This window comes from Asterias amurensis, chromosome 8 (assembly GCF_032118995.1).
Source record: "Asterias amurensis chromosome 8, ASM3211899v1".
Lineage (NCBI taxonomy): Eukaryota > Metazoa > Echinodermata > Asteroidea > Forcipulatida > Asteriidae > Asterias > Asterias amurensis.
The window spans coordinates 21377149-21398931 of record NC_092655.1 but is presented as its reverse complement, the minus strand read 5'-3'; the positions used below and the strand labels follow the sequence as shown (position 1 = coordinate 21398931).

Below are 21783 nucleotides of genomic sequence, written 5' to 3'. Positions count from 1 at the left end.
AAAATTCATCTATGGGGCATCCTTCGTTTCATACCAGAAATATGTAATAATAATAATATTATGTCTTACTTAATTAGTATTGACCTGCGATGCTACAGATTGTGTTTGTGATGAATAAACAAATAAAGTGAAAAACTTTTTAGAACCAGGTGATATGTTTCCATGTTATCCTTATTTGATATTTTCTTTTAGGTTCAGCTCCCAAGCTTCCAACTTGGGCAATTAAAGTTTTTAAATACTACATATTTGAGAATGATAAATGGCTGTCAGTGCAACCCCCCCCCCCCCCCGCCGACCCACCCCAAAAGGGGGGTTTATCCAGTTTTTTGCGCCCCCGGTCTCGCTTGCTAGTCTTGACCCAACACGTCAGTGAGCGATAGTGGATAGTTGGAGGGCCCGCTGTAGCGATTTACAACTGAGGGAAGTACACTATCCACTACTGATCATTGACGCATTGGGCTAAGACTACCCGCTCGCTAGCTCTGCTCTATAAACAGGCACAGATAGTGCATGCAGCACACATCGATCCCCTGAATACTGTGCACTGTGCGATCGTTGGACTCCGATATTTAACCTGGGAACAAGTCTGTCCAACTAGGAGGAGTGGAGGTTTTAATTGCTGCAAAATCTACTCCACAGAAACCTTGGTAAATACACCTTTTCCCGTCAATTTAATCAATTTTAATGTACATTTTGTTGTAAACAAGGTTTTTAATTGTCTTCGCTAATTGCATGCACCACTTTATAACTAGCGGGAAGCTGTGTTTTGCATGATTGCCAGGCGTTACGGGAGTGTCCCAGTTTCCGGACAAGTGCTTTTGCATTAGGATTAGCCTAACATAGGATTAATTTAATTAGGAATAGGATTTGTTACTGTTTTACCTTGTTTTTGGGGTTCGATGCTTGCGACTTACCTACTGAGGCGGAACCTTTTTAAGTGTATTCTATTTCATCAGTAGATGTCCAGGTTTTTTTGTAGCAGCTCTTCTTAATTTAAAATCGATCTGATTTCATTGGAGTTGGACATCGTCATTGATAATTTTAGATTTTAATGTTATTGTTAACATAACATGGTTATTGTTTCTTAAATTTTTATAATATCTAGTCTAGTCTCTAGTTTTTAACTTTTATTCAACAGTGTCATGTACCTTCCTTCTAAATAACTGTCCTGAACCCTTGGTCTAATTGATTAATTCTCTCCCCTTTTTGAAACCTTGTTTTTAAGTTACCTACTTTTGTTATTCATGCAATGTCTAACTCTAAGTCTAATAAAATAATACATTTTGTTTGTACCATTCTGTATGAACTGTTGTTCCTGATACTGATAGTGATATTGGCCGAAAAACTTAAAAAATAATAATGTAATAAAGATATCAAACCTCCACTATCTCTCTGTCATTGTTCTTACCCCTATTTGTTTGTTAGAAATGTGAGAAGTTAATTGCATTTTAAGTTGCCGCCAAAACTAAAAGTTTTCAATCATTCATAAACACAATTCCAAATCAAATATTTAGAAAGAAAAGTGGGATTTGAAACTTGGTGGAATGGTGGAAATACGATCGTCGATATGGAAAGGTTTGCAGTAACACCATGTAATGACTTAATCTCTAAATGAGTTGGGGTGGTTCTGAAAAGAACCGTTGGTTTCAACTCGACGCTATTGTAGAAAGAAGCTAAATTTTCAAAGATTATTTATAGTGTATCTTAATTCAATGCCTCATAAGCATACAGATGGCATGTCAGGTTTGTATCAGCTTTTGTTTACAGATAAATGTTTACTTGTTGGTTCATTCTTGAAAAAATTGTAAAACCATTGCGTTTGTGGCAACAACAATCTTTGTGTTTTTTTCAGTGGCTGTCTGATCGGAAGAAAAGATCTTTACAGAAGTCGGACCGAGGTATTTGAGTTGCTTCAATCCATCACTATGACGATGAAGAATACAAGTGGTCTGTTGCAGAAGCTTCGGAGTTTGATGAAAGCCAAACAGTACATCGGCTCAGACGCAATCCAAGCTTACATCATACCATCGGGTGATGCTCATCAGGTACTTGACACTGCCCTCAACTCGATTGATTGATTTATTTATTCATTTATTTATTTATTTACGTCATCTTTAATTAGGGTAAACTTCGATCAATGCCAAGCACTGCGTTGCTTTTACAAAAATTGTATGAGTAAAAAAACATAAAATATTACACTAAAATTGATAAAAAGGAAAAACACAGCTGGATCTCCTGTTTTTTAATTAATACCAAATTTTTACACAGAGTTGTAGATTAAAAGACACATCAAATAGCTGTAAAAGGAAGCAAGATATGTTGAACAAAAGGACTTAAAAATAAAAATTACTCATTTGAGCTTGAAATAGGCTCCCAACTAGGGATGGGATGTATCTAATGTATTTGAGATGTTGTCATAACCAGTGTTGTAGCTAGACCTAATTTAGTGATGGGCTCTAAATCAAGTTTAGTCCACGAGCGGTTTCATAAATTAATTATTAATGTTTAGATATGGGGCCAGCATTGCTGAAGTGCAATCCAGGGAAAATCTGTGCTGGGCAGCACAGTGTATTTTGCTCAGAGTGCTTGGCGAAATTTGTTAGTTCTGGGCAAGTCCATCCGCCACCGTGGCTACAACACTGGTTATAACTCTCGATCCTACCTAACGTTAAATGGTGTTTGAAGCTTTGCATGGTGTGGAGAATAAGAGCAACTGTAAATATAAATATGAAGCTGTTCTTGTCCGTTGGAGCGTGTGAGTTGGTTGCTGGCTGGATGTGTGTGCGTTGGAGTGTGTCAGTGTTGTGGTGAGCTGCTGCTGGAAGTGTTGGCTTGAGAAGTGGTGACCAGATGTCGTTGATGAAGAATCCTATGTCTTGTGGAACTGTGTTGTGGGCCTTGATCTCAACCTAACGTTCTCTAGGATCAAGGGTTATGATCACTCCTAGCTAAGATAATACATACATACATTCCAGAGATCAGTGATTTCAGAGTTGGGCCAGAAAGCTCAAGATAGGACAAGTCCTGTTGTCATGTATTTTTTTATTATTTTGTTTTTTTAAATTCAACATCTTTGTCTTGAAAGAGTGATTTTCAAATGTTTGGTTTGAGTCTCACAAATATCTTGCATTTGTACTTTACTTACTTTGTGTTAGAACTGTAATAACGAAGAAAATTACTGACTTTGCAAATATACAATTTTTAAAATAGATTGATTTAATTTTTTTTTTCTTTTTCAGAGTGAATACATAGCTGCTTGTGATTGTCGTCGAGCATTCATGTCTGGATTCACAGGATCCTTCGGTGAGTCATTAGGGACCATAAATATCTCAAACTCTTATCTGTATGCCTTGAGAAAAAAAGGTAGCTGCAAAAAAATCACACTTGTTGAGGTAGTCTTGGTGCAAGACTTTCTTGTTGAGTTGGTTAGCGTCTATGTTAATTCCATAGGCCCCATACACTCAACGCTACATGCAAGAAGTTCTTGTTGAGTTGGTCAACCTCTATGTTAATAACATAGGCCCCATACACTCAACGCTACACACGTCACGACTATTTCACCGATGCAGAGTTATTTCTGTAAGCCGTGATCCCACAAGCAAGAACTTAAGGCTAGTCCTATGTATTGAGTGTGATTGTGGACTCAGTTTTTAAGAATATCGTATTCGTTGACAGGTACGGCAATAATCACAGAGGATGTTGCAGCAATGTGGACTGATGGTCGCTACTTCTTACAGGCCGGACAGCAGATGGATTCCAACTGGACCCTTATGAAGCACGGTACTCAAAATTCTCTATAAATTATTAATAATTCATGTTTGGCAGGGTGCTCCACAGAATGTTTTCAAATCTGTGGGGTATTCTTGAACAGTGTTTTAGCCCTAGTGGGCACTGTCGAGTGGGCCTGTCATGAACTTAAACATTTTTCCCAGCTCTCTGAGCAAAATACAGTGGTGCCCAGCATGCAATGATGGCCCCATGTCTAACATGTCTAAGAAAGAACAATTTTGTTGAACCCCTCGCCCTTGGTGGAGTAAATTTTATTTAGAGCCCACAACTAAAATTGGTTTAGGCAACAACACTGTTCTTGACCCTAATTTTGGAGGGTTTGTCCAAAGCATGCGGAATTGAAACAAGGTCTTTGGAATGCTTTCTACTTTTTTTTTTCTTCTTTTTTTTCTTTTCTTTTTTTAAGCCATAGTGTGCCATCTAGGTCATTTTAATGATGGCTTTTTCCTTGAAAGTTGTGATTATTTTTGTCAACCAGAATTCTTGTTTCAGCCTGATACTCAAGCTTATGCATGGGAGAACACTGTTTTGAAATAACATTATCCTCACTTTATGAATTTTGTAAAAATTCATAATTCTCATGTGCAATTTAAACAATTAAGTTGAAGAAAGTTCAGTTATAAATGTTAAGTGTTTTATTAAAATGTCTTTCTTTTGTTGTCAGGTTTGAAAGATACACCCACACAGGAGGATTGGCTCGTCAAGGTAAAACAGAAATTTGCTCTCGTTATAAAAATTTGATCTGTAAATGTTAGCGCTGTAGTTTCAATTGTTTAAACCTACCCTATGGAAATAGCATTTTTGAGATATTGCCAGAAACCTGGAGCGGTTTTATTTGACGCAGGCAGAATAATTTGTGATTGGAATACACAATCTCAGAAATGTTTCTGACAGTAGTGTTTGTCAAATTAAAATTTGGGGTAAAAATGAAAATCTGTGTCTGTGACCAAATTTAACGTGAAACGTTGTTATACTATCGAAAGCTGATGTAGGCTTCTAACCAAGTAACTTTATATTGCCATTAAGTTTAGGAGTGGTTACCAAGCGTATACTTTCCCTTTTTTTCTAAGAATTGTACTGGAATTTCTGTTGAACAGGATTATGCCACTAATTATTGTTTTAACTTTGTTTTAGAATCTTCCAGAAGGTGCACGTGTAGGGGTGGACTCTTTCTTATTGGCAAATGGTAAGGTTGTGTTTGTATTCCAACTTGGCCTTGATTCTTAGTCGGGATAAGAAGACATTTAAATGTTTGTATGGTTTAACCAAAATGTGTCTTGGTCAAAATTAAGTCCATGGTGTGGTCTTGGGCCCTTTCTTGAAACCCTGGCTTATGCTTAGGATTGGGCTTAGACGTAGACTTTCCTGTATGTCGGCAGACAGGCAGACAGAGCCAAAGCTGTAGCCCAAGACAGAGTTTCAGACAGAGCCAAAGCCACAGCCAGGTTGATCCATTCAAAATAATCGTCAGTGCTTAAAAAAAAAAAAATCTTCAAAATTACGTCTGGGTGGGTCAAAATAAATAACTAAAGTTTGAAATGCAGTTTCTATACATACAAAATAACAAAGAGAAAAGAAGACTTAATCATTGACTATTCTTATTAGCCCCATAGTCTAGTCTGTGGTGGGACTCTTTACCATGATCACTTCTCTCCACTTGGAAATATTATCAATTTGTTTGGGAGGGGTATTTGAAAAACCTAGGAATGAAGAATTATCATGAAATGATGCCACTAAAGAAAGTAATGAAGTGAGTGAAAAAAAACAATACATTTTCTGGGCAAATCAAGCAATGATTTTGTTACAAATAGTATACACGTACTTGTATTTCAGTTTGTCATATGATTCTGTTGTAAGCTTCTACTGTCTATTTCAGCTAAGCAGATTTGTTTGCTTGGCATAAAGGTTAAATTGCCTTCTGTAAGTCATTAATTGGAAATTCCCTCACTGCAGATCTTTGGAAGAAGTTCTCAACTACTTTGACTGGTGCCGGACTCACCCTGGTGCCAACAGTGGTGAATCTGGTGGACTTAGTCTGGGGGGATGACCGGCCGTGCCCACCCACAGATCAAGTCATGGTTTTGGACACCAAGTATGCAGGTAAAGGCTTGATTATAAAAACAGCAAAAGGGTTAAAGGCAGGCGCCCTTGGTAATTGTCAAAGACCACTCTTCTTACTTGGTGTATCTCAACACTTGCAAAAAGTAACAACCCTGTGAAAATTTGAGCTCAATTGGTCGTCGAAGTTGCGAGATAATAATGGAAGAAAGAATACTCTTGTCACACAAAGTTATGTGCTTTCAGATGCTTGATTTCAGGACCTCAAAATCTAATTCTGAGGTCTCAGAACCAGGTTCAAATATTTTAGTGGAAAATTACTTCTTTCTCAAAAACTATGTTACCTCAGAGGGAGCCATTTCTCACAATGTTTTAAAAACTATCAACAGCTCTCCATTGCTTGTTACCAAGTAAGTTGTTATGCTAACAATTATTTTGAGTAATTACCAGTAGTGTCCACTGCCTTTAAATAGAAGTCAAATGTTCCGCTCAAACATTCAATAAGAAAAAAATGTAGATTCACAACCCGAGTATGAAATTGTATAAAACTCAATGGTACATCAAAATGAAACATTGATCAGTATGTTTTTGTAAAACTTTTGTCTCCTTAGTTCAGTTATTTGAATCTTGTATTTTGATTTGCAGGTTTATCTTGGACGGAGAAGGTGCATCAGATGAGAGATGCGATGACCTCAAAGGATGCTCAGTACCTCGTCTTGACGGCCCTTGATGAAATCGCTTGTAAGTTTCCTCGCCCAAAAGATTTCATTTCATAAAGGTTTTTTAAATAATTTTTTTAATTTTTGTTTGTTTATGAGATAGCGCTTATTATCACAGAATGACCACTTCAATTTGAGGGCCACACTTAACTGATTTGGGCCGTCGACCCAAATCAACTGCCACCAGAGGCATGTTGCCATCTATTCCTGGGGCTGAAAAAGGGTTACCTCCTTCACAGTCTGTAAGGATGTAGGCATGGGTATCATCCACTAGGAGCTTGGCTGGTAGAGCAGAAAGCACTACCTTCCAAATTTAATATTGCAAGTTGAAAATTATTTTTCTGGTTTTATTGTCCCACCATTTTTTAGTTTTCTTGAGCCCTTCTACTATTGGTCAGATATTCCAGTGAGGTGACCAACTGATGGTTGGGTTTTGTAGGGTGGCACAGCTGTGTGCAGAACTAGATGCATTCAACACATGATCGTATATTGCAGACTGGCATAGTTTCTGTATCATTCAAAACCACAGTGGATGATTTTGAATAGCCAGATAGTAGATGGGTTGACTATGAACTGTGTATATTGGTCACCAACTAATGGGAAACGCAGACGAGTGCGCCCTAGGACATCATGGAAAAATCCAGAGGGACCTCTCCAGACTGGGCACTGGGTGGTCTGTGGAGGAGGCAGAAGTGGCAGCTCAAGATCGGTCTATTTGGAAGCGTCTCACAAGTTAGGCAGCCGGTGCTGAAATGCATGATGCTAACCGATGATGATTATGATGATATTCATTTACCACATGATATCATATTTCAAGGCTTCTATCGAAGGCTCTGTAGCCTTTTCTATGGCTGCCGAGGTCAAATGAGGCCTAAAAACAAACCCCACTTTCCCACAGGTCGCTAGACAGGAATCTTTCCACCCAGTCTTAGCATCACCCAGGGAAAGAACAAACTTTAGCATAGCAACATTTGTTGCGCTTCCTATCATAGACCCAGTCTTGTCTGACTTCATATTATGAAAACCAAGCCTGGTATTTTGTTCTTGTATTGGCGCAAGGCATGTCATGGTATGTCATGGCCTAGCGGTTAAACGCACGGACTCAAGCTCTGGTGTTTCTGATCAGCAGAGTGTGGGTTGGAGTCCCAGTCGTAACACCTGTGTCCTTAAGCAAGACACTTAACATAACTCGCTATTGAATATATTAATTTTTTGCCTCTGCAGGGCTTTTCAACTTGAGGGGTTCTGATATTGAGTATAACCCAGTGTTCTTTGCATATGCTGTTGTTAGCATGGAGAGCGTACAGTAAGTAATAACACTAAGTTCTTAGATAGTTCTTGAACAATGGGCTTCTCAGAGCGCTTGTTCTTTTTTGGGGGGACAGGTTTGCTATGTTTTGGATCATGAACGGGGTTACAATCTGTACGGTGTCATGGCCGAACGGATAAGAGCACCAAACTCAACCTTTTGTGATTCTGTTCAGCAGAGTGTGGGTTTGGGAGTAGGGACACTTTTGTCCCTGAGCAAGACACTTAACTCCATGCTTCTCTTCACCTATGGGTAAATAGGTACCTGTTAGGGCAGAGATGGTTCTTGTGATCGCTTTTTTAGCAGAGTAGCGCATAATATTTCTTGCATAGGCTGTATACTCCCCAGGGAGCTTAGATGGTTTAAAGACAGTGGGCACTATTGGTAATTGTCAAAGACCAGTCTTTTTACTTGGTGTATCTCAACATATGCATAAAATAACAAACCTGTGAAAATTTGAGCTCGATTGGGCATCGGAGTTGCGAGATAACTATGAAAGAAAAAAAAACCTTCATCACACGAAGTTGTGTGCTTTCAGATGCTTGATTTCGAGACCTCAAATTCTAAATTTGAGGTCTTGAAATCAAATTCGTGGAAAATTACTTTTTTCTCGAAAACTACGTCACTTCAGAGGGAGCCGTTTCTCACAATGTTTTATACTATCAACCTCACCACATTACTCGTAACCAAGATAGGTTTTATGATGATAACTATTTTGAGTAATTACCAATAGTGTCCACTGTCTTTAAGGAATGATGTAAGGCCCACTGACAAGGGGTAATAATGTCGGGTGTTTAACATCTCTTAATAAGTGATTATTTTATAATGTTTTTTTTGGTTTCCTATTTCCAGTCTTTTTATAGATGATCAGAAGTTAACCGAAGAATCCAGAGCCCACCTGATTCAGAACGGCACGAAAGTCGACATCCATGAGTACGAGGCCATTCAACAGTTTCTGGCTGATCTCTATCCAGACGGAAGCAACACTGGAAAGACATGGGTAAATTAAGCTCTTCCCTTTCCAGAGGAGTGACAGGGCTTGAATTTGGAATAAAATTCCACAAGACCTGGTTCTTCTAGCACAAAATGATCGGGATTCGAACCCACACTCTGATGCCGCAACTCTTTTTAGCGTGTTTAATTTGAACATTGACATCTTGTATTTCTTATTTTCAGATTAGTCCAAAGTCCAGCTATGCTCTTGTCAGTTGCATTCCAAAGGTAAGCTCACTCAAATCTTTGAATAATTTTATTTTTGCAGACGGTGATTTGAGAATCACACAAAGATATTAATTGTTTTTGTTTAAAGGTAGTGGACACAATTGGTAATTACTCAAAATAATTATTAGCATAACATCGTACTTGGTAACAAGCAATGGAGAGCTGTTGATAGTTTAAAACATTGTGAGAAAGGACATAGTTTTTGAGAAAGAAGTAATTTTCCACGAATTTGATTTCGAGACCTCAGAATTAGATTTTGAGGTCTCGAAATCAAGTATCTGAAAGCACACAACTTTGTGTGAGAAGGGTGTTTTTTCTTTTGTTATTCTCACAACTTCGACGACCACTTGAGCTCAAATTTTCACAGGTTTGTTATTGTATGCATATGTTGAGATCCACCAAGTGAGGAGACTGGTCTTTGACATGTAGCAATAGTGTCCAGTGTCTTAAAACATTATTTGGACGGTAGAACTCAAAAAGGGGAACTTTTTCAATGAGACGTGGTTTAAAAAAAAGGAGTTCTTGAAATAAACTGCAGAATCTTTTAGAATCAGATTTTATAACTTCTTGGTATCTGTTATTCTTTTGTAGCGGAAATGCATTCTACAAGGAACCCCAGCGATGATGAGTAAAGCTGTCAAGAATAAAACAGAGATTGAAGGAATGAAGAATGCTCATGTAAGATTTAATAATTTTTATTCCACTGTTTAAAAGCCTTCCGGAAATGTTGGTAGTTGTTAAAGACCAGTATCCACACTTTATATGTGAAATAACAAGTCAGTGAAAGTTCAATTGGTCATTATATTTTTTTTACTGTTTTCCAAAATTGGCTTTTGGACTAGTGAGGTCAGAACTAATTTCCGTCATCTCTATACCCACCATGTTACAGGAACGTTACAGAATCGTTAAGAAACAAAAATCCTGAAGATCACAGCTTTACATAAAACTTACACAGTCTAATGATGATGATAGCTGAAAACTTCCCTTGAAATATTTCTGTCTGAAATGTCATATTTGATGAGAAATAAATACTCTAGTTTCGCGATTGGCGTTTATTGCTCAGTGAGCGTTTTATTCATTTTTATTTTGGCATCGATGCAGTGCAAAATTTGTAATCGGTTTTTCACTATTCTCTGGTGACCCAGATGGCCGATCGATCTCAAACTTCTACAGGTTTGTCAGTTTATGTATATGGTGGATTACATAAAGTGCTTACACTGACAGCAACTGTTTTGTTCGCAAAAACCAATTCTGTAATGTTCCTTTAAGCTTTGTGCAAATCTGTGATCCTTTATATTTTCAATCTTACTAATGATGAGCACCCCTAGCGGTTAAGAGCATCTGATTCATACTCTGGTGTTATACTCGGACTCATACTCTGATCAGCAGAATGTAACCAATGTTGAGCACCCCTGCCTGTGTAGTATTTATGTGATTTTTTGAGGTTGTTGAACACAATTATGGTTTTTGCAGAAATTTTTATGGTCGTACATTGTAAAATCTTTGACATTTATCTTGAGACAGTAAATTGATTGCCTTTCTCATTTCATCTGTAGATACGAGACGCTGTTGCACTTTGTGAATATTTCAACTGGTTGGAAAAAGAGGTAAGTTTTAATAATTCAAAAATACTTGAATGAGCTCAAATAATTGTAGATGAAAATTGTTTGTAAGTTACAATATAAAGAAGATTTAATAGATATATTTGTTGTCCCTGATGCAAAAATAACATCTATAAACTGCTGCGGTACCAGCTGCATTCGAACTGCCTTCAGCTACCAGGCTAGCTCGATAGCCTAGTGGTAAGTGATTTGCCTGTGGATTTTTTTTTTTTTCGAGAAAGTATCGATTATACAGCACTTAATACGCATCGGTGTAAGTTTTAAAAACAGAGATATCATATATATTATCACAAGTCAATCAAACATTTCTTATTACATTGTTCGTTCTCAGGTTCCAAAGGGTCAACTCACTGAAATATCAGCCTCAGACAAACTGGAACAGCTTCGAAGGTAGGTAATGCTTGGAAAATGTAAAAGTTGTCAGCAACTACATGCAAAAATGGCCTGACCTTTCAACCCTCTAGGAGAGTCTTTCTTGAAGTCTAAAAGAAAGACTCTTTGAGAAAGATTCTACTTAGGTTGAGACGTCAGGCCATGAACTATTTTACAGGCATGCAACTTTACAGCTGATCAGCGGATTTCCTCTTTTTCTTTATAAAACAGTGCCATAGAAAACAATGCACAAAAATCAGCCATTTCCTTCTTTTTTTTGGCATACGAAAGTTGCATGTTTGATTTTAACTGCATTTGTCATTTTGGTTGGTAATTAGTTTGCATCAGGTAATTCTATTTTCTTAACAACAACAACAACAACAACAACAAAAACAACAACAACAACAACAACAACAACAACAGCATTAAAATAAAACAAGTGGCTTAAGTCTGGCACTATCAAAATAGAAAGTCAAATCTTGACGAAAAAAATTAAATGAAATTGTGCTGAAATTTACAGGGAAAAGAAATATCAATATTCACATCAAAAGAAACACTTTTGAATGTTTCTTCAATCTTCTGAAACTCTCATTCCATGTTAGTTGTTTGACAACTTCTTAAATTATCAACCCTTTTTTTTAAACATTATCTTTTCATTAAAGACACTGGACACTATTGGTAATTGTCAAAGACCAGTCTTCTCACTTAGTGTATCTCAACATATGAATAAAAGAACAAACCTGTGAAAATTTGAGCTCTAATGGTAGTCAAAGTTGCAAGATAATAATGAAAGAAAAAAACAACCTTGTCACACAAAGTTGTATGCTTTCAGACATTTGATTTCGAGACCTCAAGTTCTAAATCTGAGGTCTGAAATCAAATTCGTGGAAAATTACTTCTTTCTCCAAAGCTACGTCACTTCAGAGGGAGCCGTTATTCACAATGTTTTATACTATCAATACCTCCTCATTACTCGTTACCATGTAAGGTTTCATGCTACTAATTATTTTGAATAATTACCAATAGTGTCCACTGCCTTTAATACGACTAGTTCTCCCTTTTTTCCAATTAAAAAAGATCTCTGTAATTAATTATACCTGCTTTACCATTTTACAAACTTCTTGTTAATTTAATTATATTTTTCTCATTTTCCCACAGAGAGCAGGAGGATTATGTCAGCCTTAGCTTTGCCACGATTTCTAGCGTAGGATCAAACGGTGCTATCATTCATTACAAAGCAACACCAGAAACAGATACAGCCCTCAACACTCATGGCATGTATCTATGTGATTCAGGCGGACAGTACAGGTATTTTGTTTGCATGCGTTCTCAATTGTTTGTTTGTTTGCTGTTGATTTGTTGTCAATGTTTTTTTATTTGTGTTTTATGAGGAGTGTTTTCTGTTTGCTAGCTCGCATGTTTGCGATTTATGTTATTGTTGATTTAGTGTACAATATCGTTATACATTATGACTAAACATGTCTAATGTCCTAACTTATAAAAGATTCACTTTTCATTTTTGGGGGTTACAGGTAAATGTATCATTATTTCACTTACACTGTTTTGTTTTTGTCTGTTTGTATTTTTAGAGATGGCACAACAGATGTTACCAGGACGATGCACTTTGGGACTCCATCAGCGTATCAAAAGGTATATAACCCTTGTATGTCTTAAAAGCTCCAACGGGGTGTCCAGTGGCCGATTGGTCAAGCGCAAGTGACTAAACCTCTGGGCTAAGCACAGCAAAATTATGCTTACCAGATTAAGGTAGCCAGCCAAACTACCATGTCACATGTACAATTTGTGACTGGTTTCCTGCTCCTTTCTGCTAAGCAACAAGTTGTCAAGCAATATTTTCTGCTTAACAAGATATATTTCTGGTCTAAAAATTATTGTTTTCCTGCAACGTTTTGCCTTAATTGCCTTAAAGGCAGTGGACACTATTGGTAATTACTCAAAATAATTATCAGCATAAAACCTCACTTGGTAACGAGTAATGGGGAGAGGTTGATAGTATAAAACATTGTGAGAAAGGGGTAATTTTCCACGAATTTGATTTCGAGACCTCAAATTTAGAATTTGAGGTCTCGAAATCAAGCATCTGAAAGCACACAACTTCGTGTGATGAAGGTTTTTTTTTCTTTCATAGTTATCTCGCAACTCCGATGCCCAATCGAGCTCAAATTTTCACAGGTTTGTTATCTTATGCATATGTGATATACACCAAGTGAGAAGACTGGTCTTTGACAATTACCAATAGTGTCCACTGTCTTTAAAATCCATATCAATTTTAGGTAACATTTTGAATGAATATTTCTATTACTTTTCATGATATTTATATTCATATACTTTGTATTTTCAATGGAAGATTTTGTTTGTGTTGTTGAAATAATGAAATGTTTTTGGTTTCAGGAATGTTTTACCCGAGTACTAAAAGGGGTCATCTCTCTGGCGACTTCGGTCTTCCCCAATGGAACCACAGGTATGGAAAATATTATTAAACTAGCAGACCAATACTAACCAATTTTGAAATCATATCATGTCAGTGCAAGAAGAACTTGCCTTGTTACAAACGTGAGTATTCAAAGTGCAACAAGATTGGTTTGTACACAGTGCTCTGCGAGCAAAACTTTTTTCTTTTCTTTTTTCATTTTCACAAAATGAAGAAAAAATTTCAAATTAAAAATAGTTGCAAGAATGAAAATACATTGACAGTTTTGTACTGATAAAGTGTTCAGCTTTTTTTTTTTTCTCAAAAAAATAAATAAATAGCTAGCAGACCCTGAAATCGCAGTTTGACAAACAGTGAACTTCAATGGCATTCTGCACCATATTGACCCAATACACCTGACGTCATCATCAGAATAATCTTGGATGCGCCATACTGGTGGGCAATGTCACTGTGTGTTATTCAGTAAGTCCGCATTTTATGCGACGCGGCATTTACACGTAAACCCCATTGCCACACCACAGTAGTGAGCGTGGCACAGTCGTCGCTTGTGACGTATAGCAAGGGGATAATAATGTTAAAAATAGAAGTCAAGTACCCAGATATCAGACAAAAGTGTAAAATTTCACAAAGGTGCGCGTACGTCCAAACTGTATGTTTGACTGTCGATGCTAAAGTGACCGCAAAGGTGGTGCGGCATGTTTGTCCGACAGCCGGGTATTTAAAGGGAAGGTACACGTTTGGTAATTACTCAAAACAAATATTAACTTAAAAACTGACTTGGTAACGGGCACTGGAGAGCTGTTGATAGTATAACACATTGTGAGAAACGGCTCCCTCTGAAGTAGCATAGATTTTGAGAAAGAGGTAATTTCTCACTAAAGTAATAAAAGACTTATTCCAATCTGAAAGCACACAAATTCGTCCAGCAAGGGTGTTTTTTCTCTCATCCTTTTCTCGCAGCTTTGATGACCAATTGAGCTCAAATTTTCACAGGCTTGTTATTTATGCTCATGTTGGAATACGACCTTCCCTTTAAAGCAAAAGTGATGGCATTAGTGCGAGGTGATATTGTGATTTTCTCAAAAACACGTTTTTTTAAAAACTGTGGAAGAGATAGGTCAGTTTGGGGCACGAGGGACAATTGGCTTGTAGATCTCTTGCGGGTTTTGGTCTTAACTCTTAGCCATTTGTTTCCTCTTGTAGGTGCTATGGTGGATTCGTTTGCCCGTAGATCTCTCTGGGAAGTTGGTCTTGACTACCTTCATGGGACAGGTCACGGAGTCGGTGCTTTCCTTAATGTTCATGAAGGCCCTCAGCAGATTAGTTCCAGAATCACTGCTCATGACGCAGCTCTGGAAGCCGGTATCTTCATGTCAGATGGTAAGCTCTTCTTCTCTGTTACTATTAGTATATATTTCTGGTAACGAAACCAAGGATGGTTGGTTTTTACCCTTACAACAACGTGTATGAGATGAGATCAATCTCTCACATTTAAAAGGTCTATGTACTTTTTGTAGAACGAAAAACACAATGTCTACAGATTTACTTTAAACTTACACAGTTTGAAGATAATGATCGTAGAAAGCTTCCCTGAAAATATTACTTGCTGAGGTGCTCTAGTTTTTTGAGAATTGAGTAAAACAATGTCATGAAAATAATTTTCGTCTCACTGATCATGAGACGAAAATTAGTTTACCTTTTAAAAATGTATTTTCACGACATTGTTTTAATTATTTCTTAAAAACTACAGCACCTCAGCAACTAATATTTTAAGGGAAGCTTTCTACTATCATTATCTTCAAACTGTGTAAGTTTAGTGTAAATCTGTAGACATTGTGTTTTTTGTCCTACAAAAAGTACATAGACCCTTTAATCTTCTTCATTTGTGCATGCTGGAATGTTGTGTAATATCAGTTTTTTAGTGTATGTTGTGTGTTCACTACACAGTCACGCGGCCCGTCTGTGTCACAACAACCTAAATTGAAATTCTACTTTACTTACGTAAAATAATTCCTGGGCTTTTTTTCCCCTTGTAAGTTTCAAAGGCATACTGTAGCTCTTTATTTTATTGAAAAAGAGAAATTTGATTTCTGATGGTGCGATTTACTAAATATTATTATATTTTTCAGAACCTGGATATTATGAAGATGGGGAGTTTGGCATCCGGATTGAAAATATAGTACTCATTAAAGCCATTGAAACAAAGGTACTTCAAAGGTCTTCTTAAAATAATAGATCATAAAACTGTGTCTGAATTAACGGCTGTGACTATGGCTTGGTTGTCACATCAACATGCATTGAAGCATAGTATATCCATAGCAACACCCTTAGAAACAGCCGCAGCTACTGATTTCTAGAATTGATTCCTGGTAAGACATAATCTTGGTGTCGTTTATGACACCTTAATTCGATTTGGGCACCCACATCTCAATTGGGGCGCCCTGGTTTTGATTGGGATACCCAGCCTTCAATTTGGACGCCCTGATTTCAATTTGGACACCTGTTCTCAATTGGGACACCCTGGCTGTAATTTAGACAGCTTGGTTTCAATTTAGACACCTGTTCTCAATTGGGACACCCTGGCTATAATTTAGACAGCTTGGTTTCAATTTGGACACCTGTTCTCAATTGGGACACCCTGGCTATAATTTGGACAGCTTGGTTTCAATTTAGACACCTGTTCTCAATTGGGACACCCTGGCTATAATTTAGACAGCTTGGTTTCAATTTGGACACCTGTTCTCAATTGGGACACCCTGGCTATAATTTAGACAGCTTGGTTTCAATTTGGACACCTGTTCTCAATTGGGACACCCTGGCTATAATTTAGACAGCTTGGTTTCAATTTGGACACCTGTTCTCAATTGGGACACCCTGGCTATAATTTAGACAGCTTGGTTTCAACTTAGACACCTGTTCTCAATTGGGACACCCTGGCTATAATTTGGACAGCCTGGTTTCGATTGGGACACCATGGTTTTAACTGGAACACGCTGCCTTTGCTTCAGTTTGGACAATCTAGTGTTAACTAACTGGGACCCCTGTGGTTTCAATTTGGATACTTCAGCTTCAATTTACTAATTTGGAGAATTCTGGACAAACCAACATAACAGGTATGGAACCAGGCTAAGGAACTTTATCAGATCCCAAATGTTTGGTGTTGAGTTATGACATTCTGAAGACCAATGATGGATTCGGTTGGGCAAGTGGCAAGTGTCAACTTCCATTTCACAAAATAAAACGTGTGCTTTTAATGTCCTTTTTGATGTTTCGTTTGTTTCAGTTCAACTTCAGAAAAGTTGGTTTTCTGACATTTGAGACTGTGACTCTTGTTCCGATTCAGTCTAAGATGATTGATCCATCACTGCTCTCAGAAAAAGAGGTAAGTAGTTTAGAAATTTAGATTTATCTACTCTCATTTAACATTTGTCAATGGTCCTTTATTTGTCCTTTAAGGCAGTGAACACTATTGGTAATTGTCAAAGACTAGCCTTCACAGTTGGTGTATCTCAACATATGCATAAAATAACAAAGCTGTGAAAATTTGAGCTCAATCGGTCATCAAAGTTGCGAGATAATGATGAAAGAAAAATAACCCTTGTCACACGAAGTTGTCTGCGTTTAGATGGTTGATTTCGAGACCTAAAATTCTAAATCTGAGGTCTCGAAATCAAATTCGTGGAAAATTACTTCTATCTCGAAAACTATGGCACTTCAGAGGGAGCTGTTTCTCACAATGTTTTATACCACCAACCCCATTACTTGTCCCAGGTTTTATGCCAATAATTATTTTGAGTAATTACCAATAGTGTCCACTGCCTTTAACCAAGGGTGTGGTAATTAAAGATCAACACATGATGACGTGGCGATCTAGCGGAAGCTGTAGCCACATCTGCAACTTCGGACAATGACTATATAACATCTCTTTCTAAAAGTAACTCATCATCATCATCTGTGGCCGCCTCGTCCTCAAATTGTAATGGGGCGCACTCCTGGAGTCGCCCCCATCACCTGATCTCTTTCAATCGCTGCTATTCTCAGCTCTCCTACACTTAGTAAAAGTAACTGATGTCATAAAAAGTTTGCCCAAAAATCTTTCCTGAACTCATTCTTAACTACATGTATTCCAACTTTTTGAAATCTCTTTAAGGTTTCTTGGTTGAACAACTACCACGCCCAATGTCGCGAGATTGTTGGGGCAGAGCTTAAGAAGCAAGGAAGGACTGAAGCTCTGGCCTGGATGTATCGGGAGACAGAACCTCTTGGTTGAGCTGAACGTCTTAGTAAGTCAATATTAATCATCAGACTTTAAACCCACCATCTCATGGCCAACAGTTCTTGTCAGTCGATTGTTCTGAAGGGGTTGTTAAACAGCTACTTCAGCCCAAAAAATTGTCAATGAATGTAATTTTGATATTTTAACTTTTTTTTTTACACTGAATATTTTGAAATAATTGATAATATAGTAAGGCCCTAACTTCACGGTTTCGAAAAACTAGACACATTTACTGCCGTTGACGGCATGCGTCAAAATGACAATACTTTGATGTCATTTGTGGGATGTTGGTTTTGTTATACCTCCATGCTGCAGCAAAGCGGCTATACAAAACCAAGCTCCCACAAATGATGTAACATGAGTGATGACTCGATGGAGCTTTTTACGAATCTTTCAGAAATACAAGGGCTATCATAAGTTTTGTGTTTATTTTTTTTATATTAAATATGTTTACTCTCATGTGAACACAATTTCCTTAATGAATTTCAGCAAAGATCACTTGTTTCCTTTTTTGTTCAAGTTGATCTTAAAGCTTTGGATATACTATCTGTGATTGGATCCATAGTATGTGTGAACAATATCTGATAATCTCAGATATTTTCAGTTATTCCTTTGCCAGTACACAAGAGAGAAACTAGTCCATTTTTTGTATATAAACCGAGTTCAATTGTTTGAAACAACAAACATCTGATGCATCTTTGTCTGTGACGTGAAAACTTTGGTCTGAAAAACATGGGATTAGAGTTTGAAACATCTAATGAAACATGGCAGATTGGAATGAGTTTTGGTTATTCCCAACAGGGCTTGACCTTAATTTTTATCTGACACTAGCCCAACGGGCTAGTCAATTGTGATTTTTACTAGCTTGCAGAAATTTTTACTAGCCCATTAAATGTTGGGAAAGTACGTAACGCAGATTATTTTAACTATACAATGACATGAACTTCCGTAGTGGTATGGTCGAGCCCTGCCAAAGACCAAGGATGTACCATTCCAAAGTTTTGATAAGTTTCTATTGAGTTTGAGGATTTGAAAGAATGTTGTCTCCATGTGTAATACATTTTACAGGTCCATGTCAATTTTTTTTCGGTGGAATGTTTCAGTAGGGGCAATGAGAGTTTAATGTTTCGTCCCCTTCCGATTTCAATTAATTTAAATATGGATTTATTCTATATGTTCCTAGTACATAACTCGGATAATTTTTGTAGTAGAAACATTTAACAAAGTGCCTTTGCAGCTGAAGAGATTGTTTCAATCTCAACTAAAATTTCATAAATAAATTAATTTGTATTGGAATTACTTTTTTTTGAAACAAATTAATTGTTAATTTCTTTAAAGAATTTGTGAGAACTTAGTATAAGAAACATAACCTTTTTTAAGAAAGAAAAAAATGTACTCTTACAGTTCATTTGTAGTCCCTTGATGATAGAAATTTTGTTGTGAATGTTGCTTTTAAAGGCACTGGACACTTTTGGTAATTACTCAAAATAATTGTTAGCATAAAAACTTACTTGGTAAACAGCTCCCTCTTAAGTAATATAGTTTAAAAGACTGAAGTCTTTTTTAGGCACATCAATTTGTGCATCAACGGTATTTTTTCTTTCAATATTCTCTTACAACTTCGATGACGATTAAGTTCAAATTTTCACAGATTTATTATTTGATGCATATGTTTGGATACACCAAGTAAGAATGATCTTTGACAAATATCAAAGGTGTTCAGTGCCTTTAGGAGTCGCAAATAACATCAAATCATTTCAAAAGATCGTCATCAATGTTCATAGTTTCATTTGCTTTTATGAAATACAAGCAGTAGTTTATAGTTTTGTACTGTAACAAAAAAAAAGAAATAGTTGTAGGAATTGTCAGCCAGGAAGATGTGTGGATGGAACATTTTGAAAGATTTTTAAATTAGGAAGAAATTTGTATGAAATGGTTATAATGTGAGAATTTAGGATGAATTGCACACAATTTTTAAATGTGAGAAAGGGATGCACTTGTTTTGAAGTGCATGTATTTTTTAAGAGATCCGAGGTGAAATATGTGTATGACACAGTATTTTTAAATCTTGTTGAATAATGCATGATCTTTTATGTTCATGCTGAATTAACATATCTTTCTTAATAGCTTGTAAAAGTCATATCTGAAATCGTTCATATTTTTTGTTGTAAGGATGGAATTCGTTTGTATGATGTGATTCTATGAAATCATGGAGAAATGTTTAAAGATTTTTTGTATTGGAACTACAAATGGAATACAGAAATTTCGTCTCCAGTAATTTGTGTTTGGCTACTGAAAACGTATTCTAGTTTTTCGTCTTCTATTTGAAGGAAACGCACATTAATGTTTTATTAAATCAGTTTCTTTGTTTGTAAGAACAATTACAAAATGCTACTGAGAATATGGTTAATTTTTTTTTTAAGCAAGCCTTTTCCATTGACATGGTCATTAATCTTAAATGTATTTTGCAGCGAATGGATCGATCTCGAACAATGATTGTTGCTTGCTTGTCCTCGAACCACGATGCATCTCCATGCCTTTTTGTTCCTTACTACTTGCTCAGAAGTAAAATGTCACCCTCCGCTCTGTATGTATCAGGTACGATAGCCCCCTTGGCCAGGGTGTGTACACAACACCATGGACCAACCACAGCGTGCAATAGCCTTTTGTATATTGTGTATTTCTGTGTGGCAAAATTGTTGCAACTTCGTCAATATTTAGGCCCAAATTTGATAAAACTGCTGCCTTGTGATTTTTTTTCAATTTTGTACAAAAATTTGATAAAACTGCTGGACTTACCCATTGTGATTTTTTACAATTTTAGGCCCAAATAATATGATGAAAATGCTGGGTTTACCCCTTGTGATTTTGTTCAATTTCAGGCCCAAATTTGATAAAACTGCTGGACTTACCCCTTGTGAATTGCTCAATTTCAGGCCCAAATTTGATAAAACTGCTGGACTTACCCCTTGTGATTTTTTCAATTTCAGGCCCAAATTTGACAAAACTGCTGGACTTACCCCTTGTGAATTGTTCAATTTCATGCCCAAATTTGATAAAACTGCTGGACTTACCCCTTGTGATTTTTTCAATTTCAGGCCCAAATTTGATAAAACTGCTGGACTTACCCCTTGTGATTTTTTCAATTTCAGGCCCAAATTTGATAAAACTGCTGGACTTACCCCTTGTGATTTTGTTCAATTTCAGGCCCAAATTTGATAAAACTGCTGGACTATCCCTTGTGATTTTGTTCAATTTCAGGCCCAAATTTGACAAAACTGCTGGACTTACCCCTTGTGAATTGCTCAATTTCAGGCCCAAATTCTATAAAACTGCTGGACTTACCTTTTGTGATTTTGTTCAATTTCAGGCCCAAATTTGATATAACTGCTGGACTTACCCCTTGTGAATTGCTCAATTTCAGGCCCAAATTTGATAAAACTGCTGGACTTACCCCTTGTGAATTGCTCAATTTCATGCCCAAATTTGATAAAACTGCTGGACTTACCCCTTGTGATTTTTTCAATTTCAGGCCCAAATTTGATAAAACTGCTGGACATACCCCTTGTGATTTTGTTCAATTTCAGGCCCAAATTTGACAAAACTGCTGGACTTACCCCTTGTGAATTGCTCAATTTCAGGCCCAAATTCGATAAAACTGCTGGACTTACCTTTTGTGATTTTGTTCCAATTTCAGGCCTAAATTTGATACAAGTGCTGGACTTACCCCTTGTGAATTTTTCACTTTTTTGCCCAAATTTGATAAAACTGCTGGACTTACCCCTTGTGAATTGGTAAATTTCAGGCCCAAATTTGATAAAACTGCTGGACTTACCCCTTGTGAATAGGTAAATTTCAGGCCCAAATTTGATAAAACTGCTGGACTTACCCCTTGTGAATAAGTAAATTTCAGGCCCAAATTTGATAAAACTGCTGGACTTACCCCTTGTGATTTTGTTCAATTT

At 37.0% G+C, this 21783-nt stretch overlaps 1 protein-coding gene across 1 annotated transcript; it reads left to right on the top strand.

The window, feature by feature from the left end:
- Nucleotides 1-554: 554 nt before the first annotated feature.
- On the top strand, nucleotides 555-20169 carry LOC139940400 (xaa-Pro aminopeptidase 1-like). Its single transcript, XM_071936629.1, has 21 exons — nucleotides 555-647; nucleotides 1853-2045; nucleotides 3240-3303; nucleotides 3676-3780; nucleotides 4454-4494; nucleotides 4924-4975; nucleotides 5743-5889; nucleotides 6493-6588; nucleotides 7791-7872; nucleotides 8728-8875; nucleotides 9052-9096; nucleotides 9688-9774; nucleotides 10653-10703; nucleotides 11050-11108; nucleotides 12249-12398; nucleotides 12680-12740; nucleotides 13503-13572; nucleotides 14746-14922; nucleotides 15672-15748; nucleotides 16826-16924; nucleotides 17693-20169. Exons 2-21 carry the CDS (start codon nucleotides 1926-1928, stop codon nucleotides 17810-17812), a joined length of 1851 nt encoding a protein of 616 aa, XP_071792730.1. The 5' UTR covers nucleotides 555-647; nucleotides 1853-1925; the 3' UTR covers nucleotides 17813-20169.
- Nucleotides 20170-21783: the final 1614 nt, after the last annotated feature.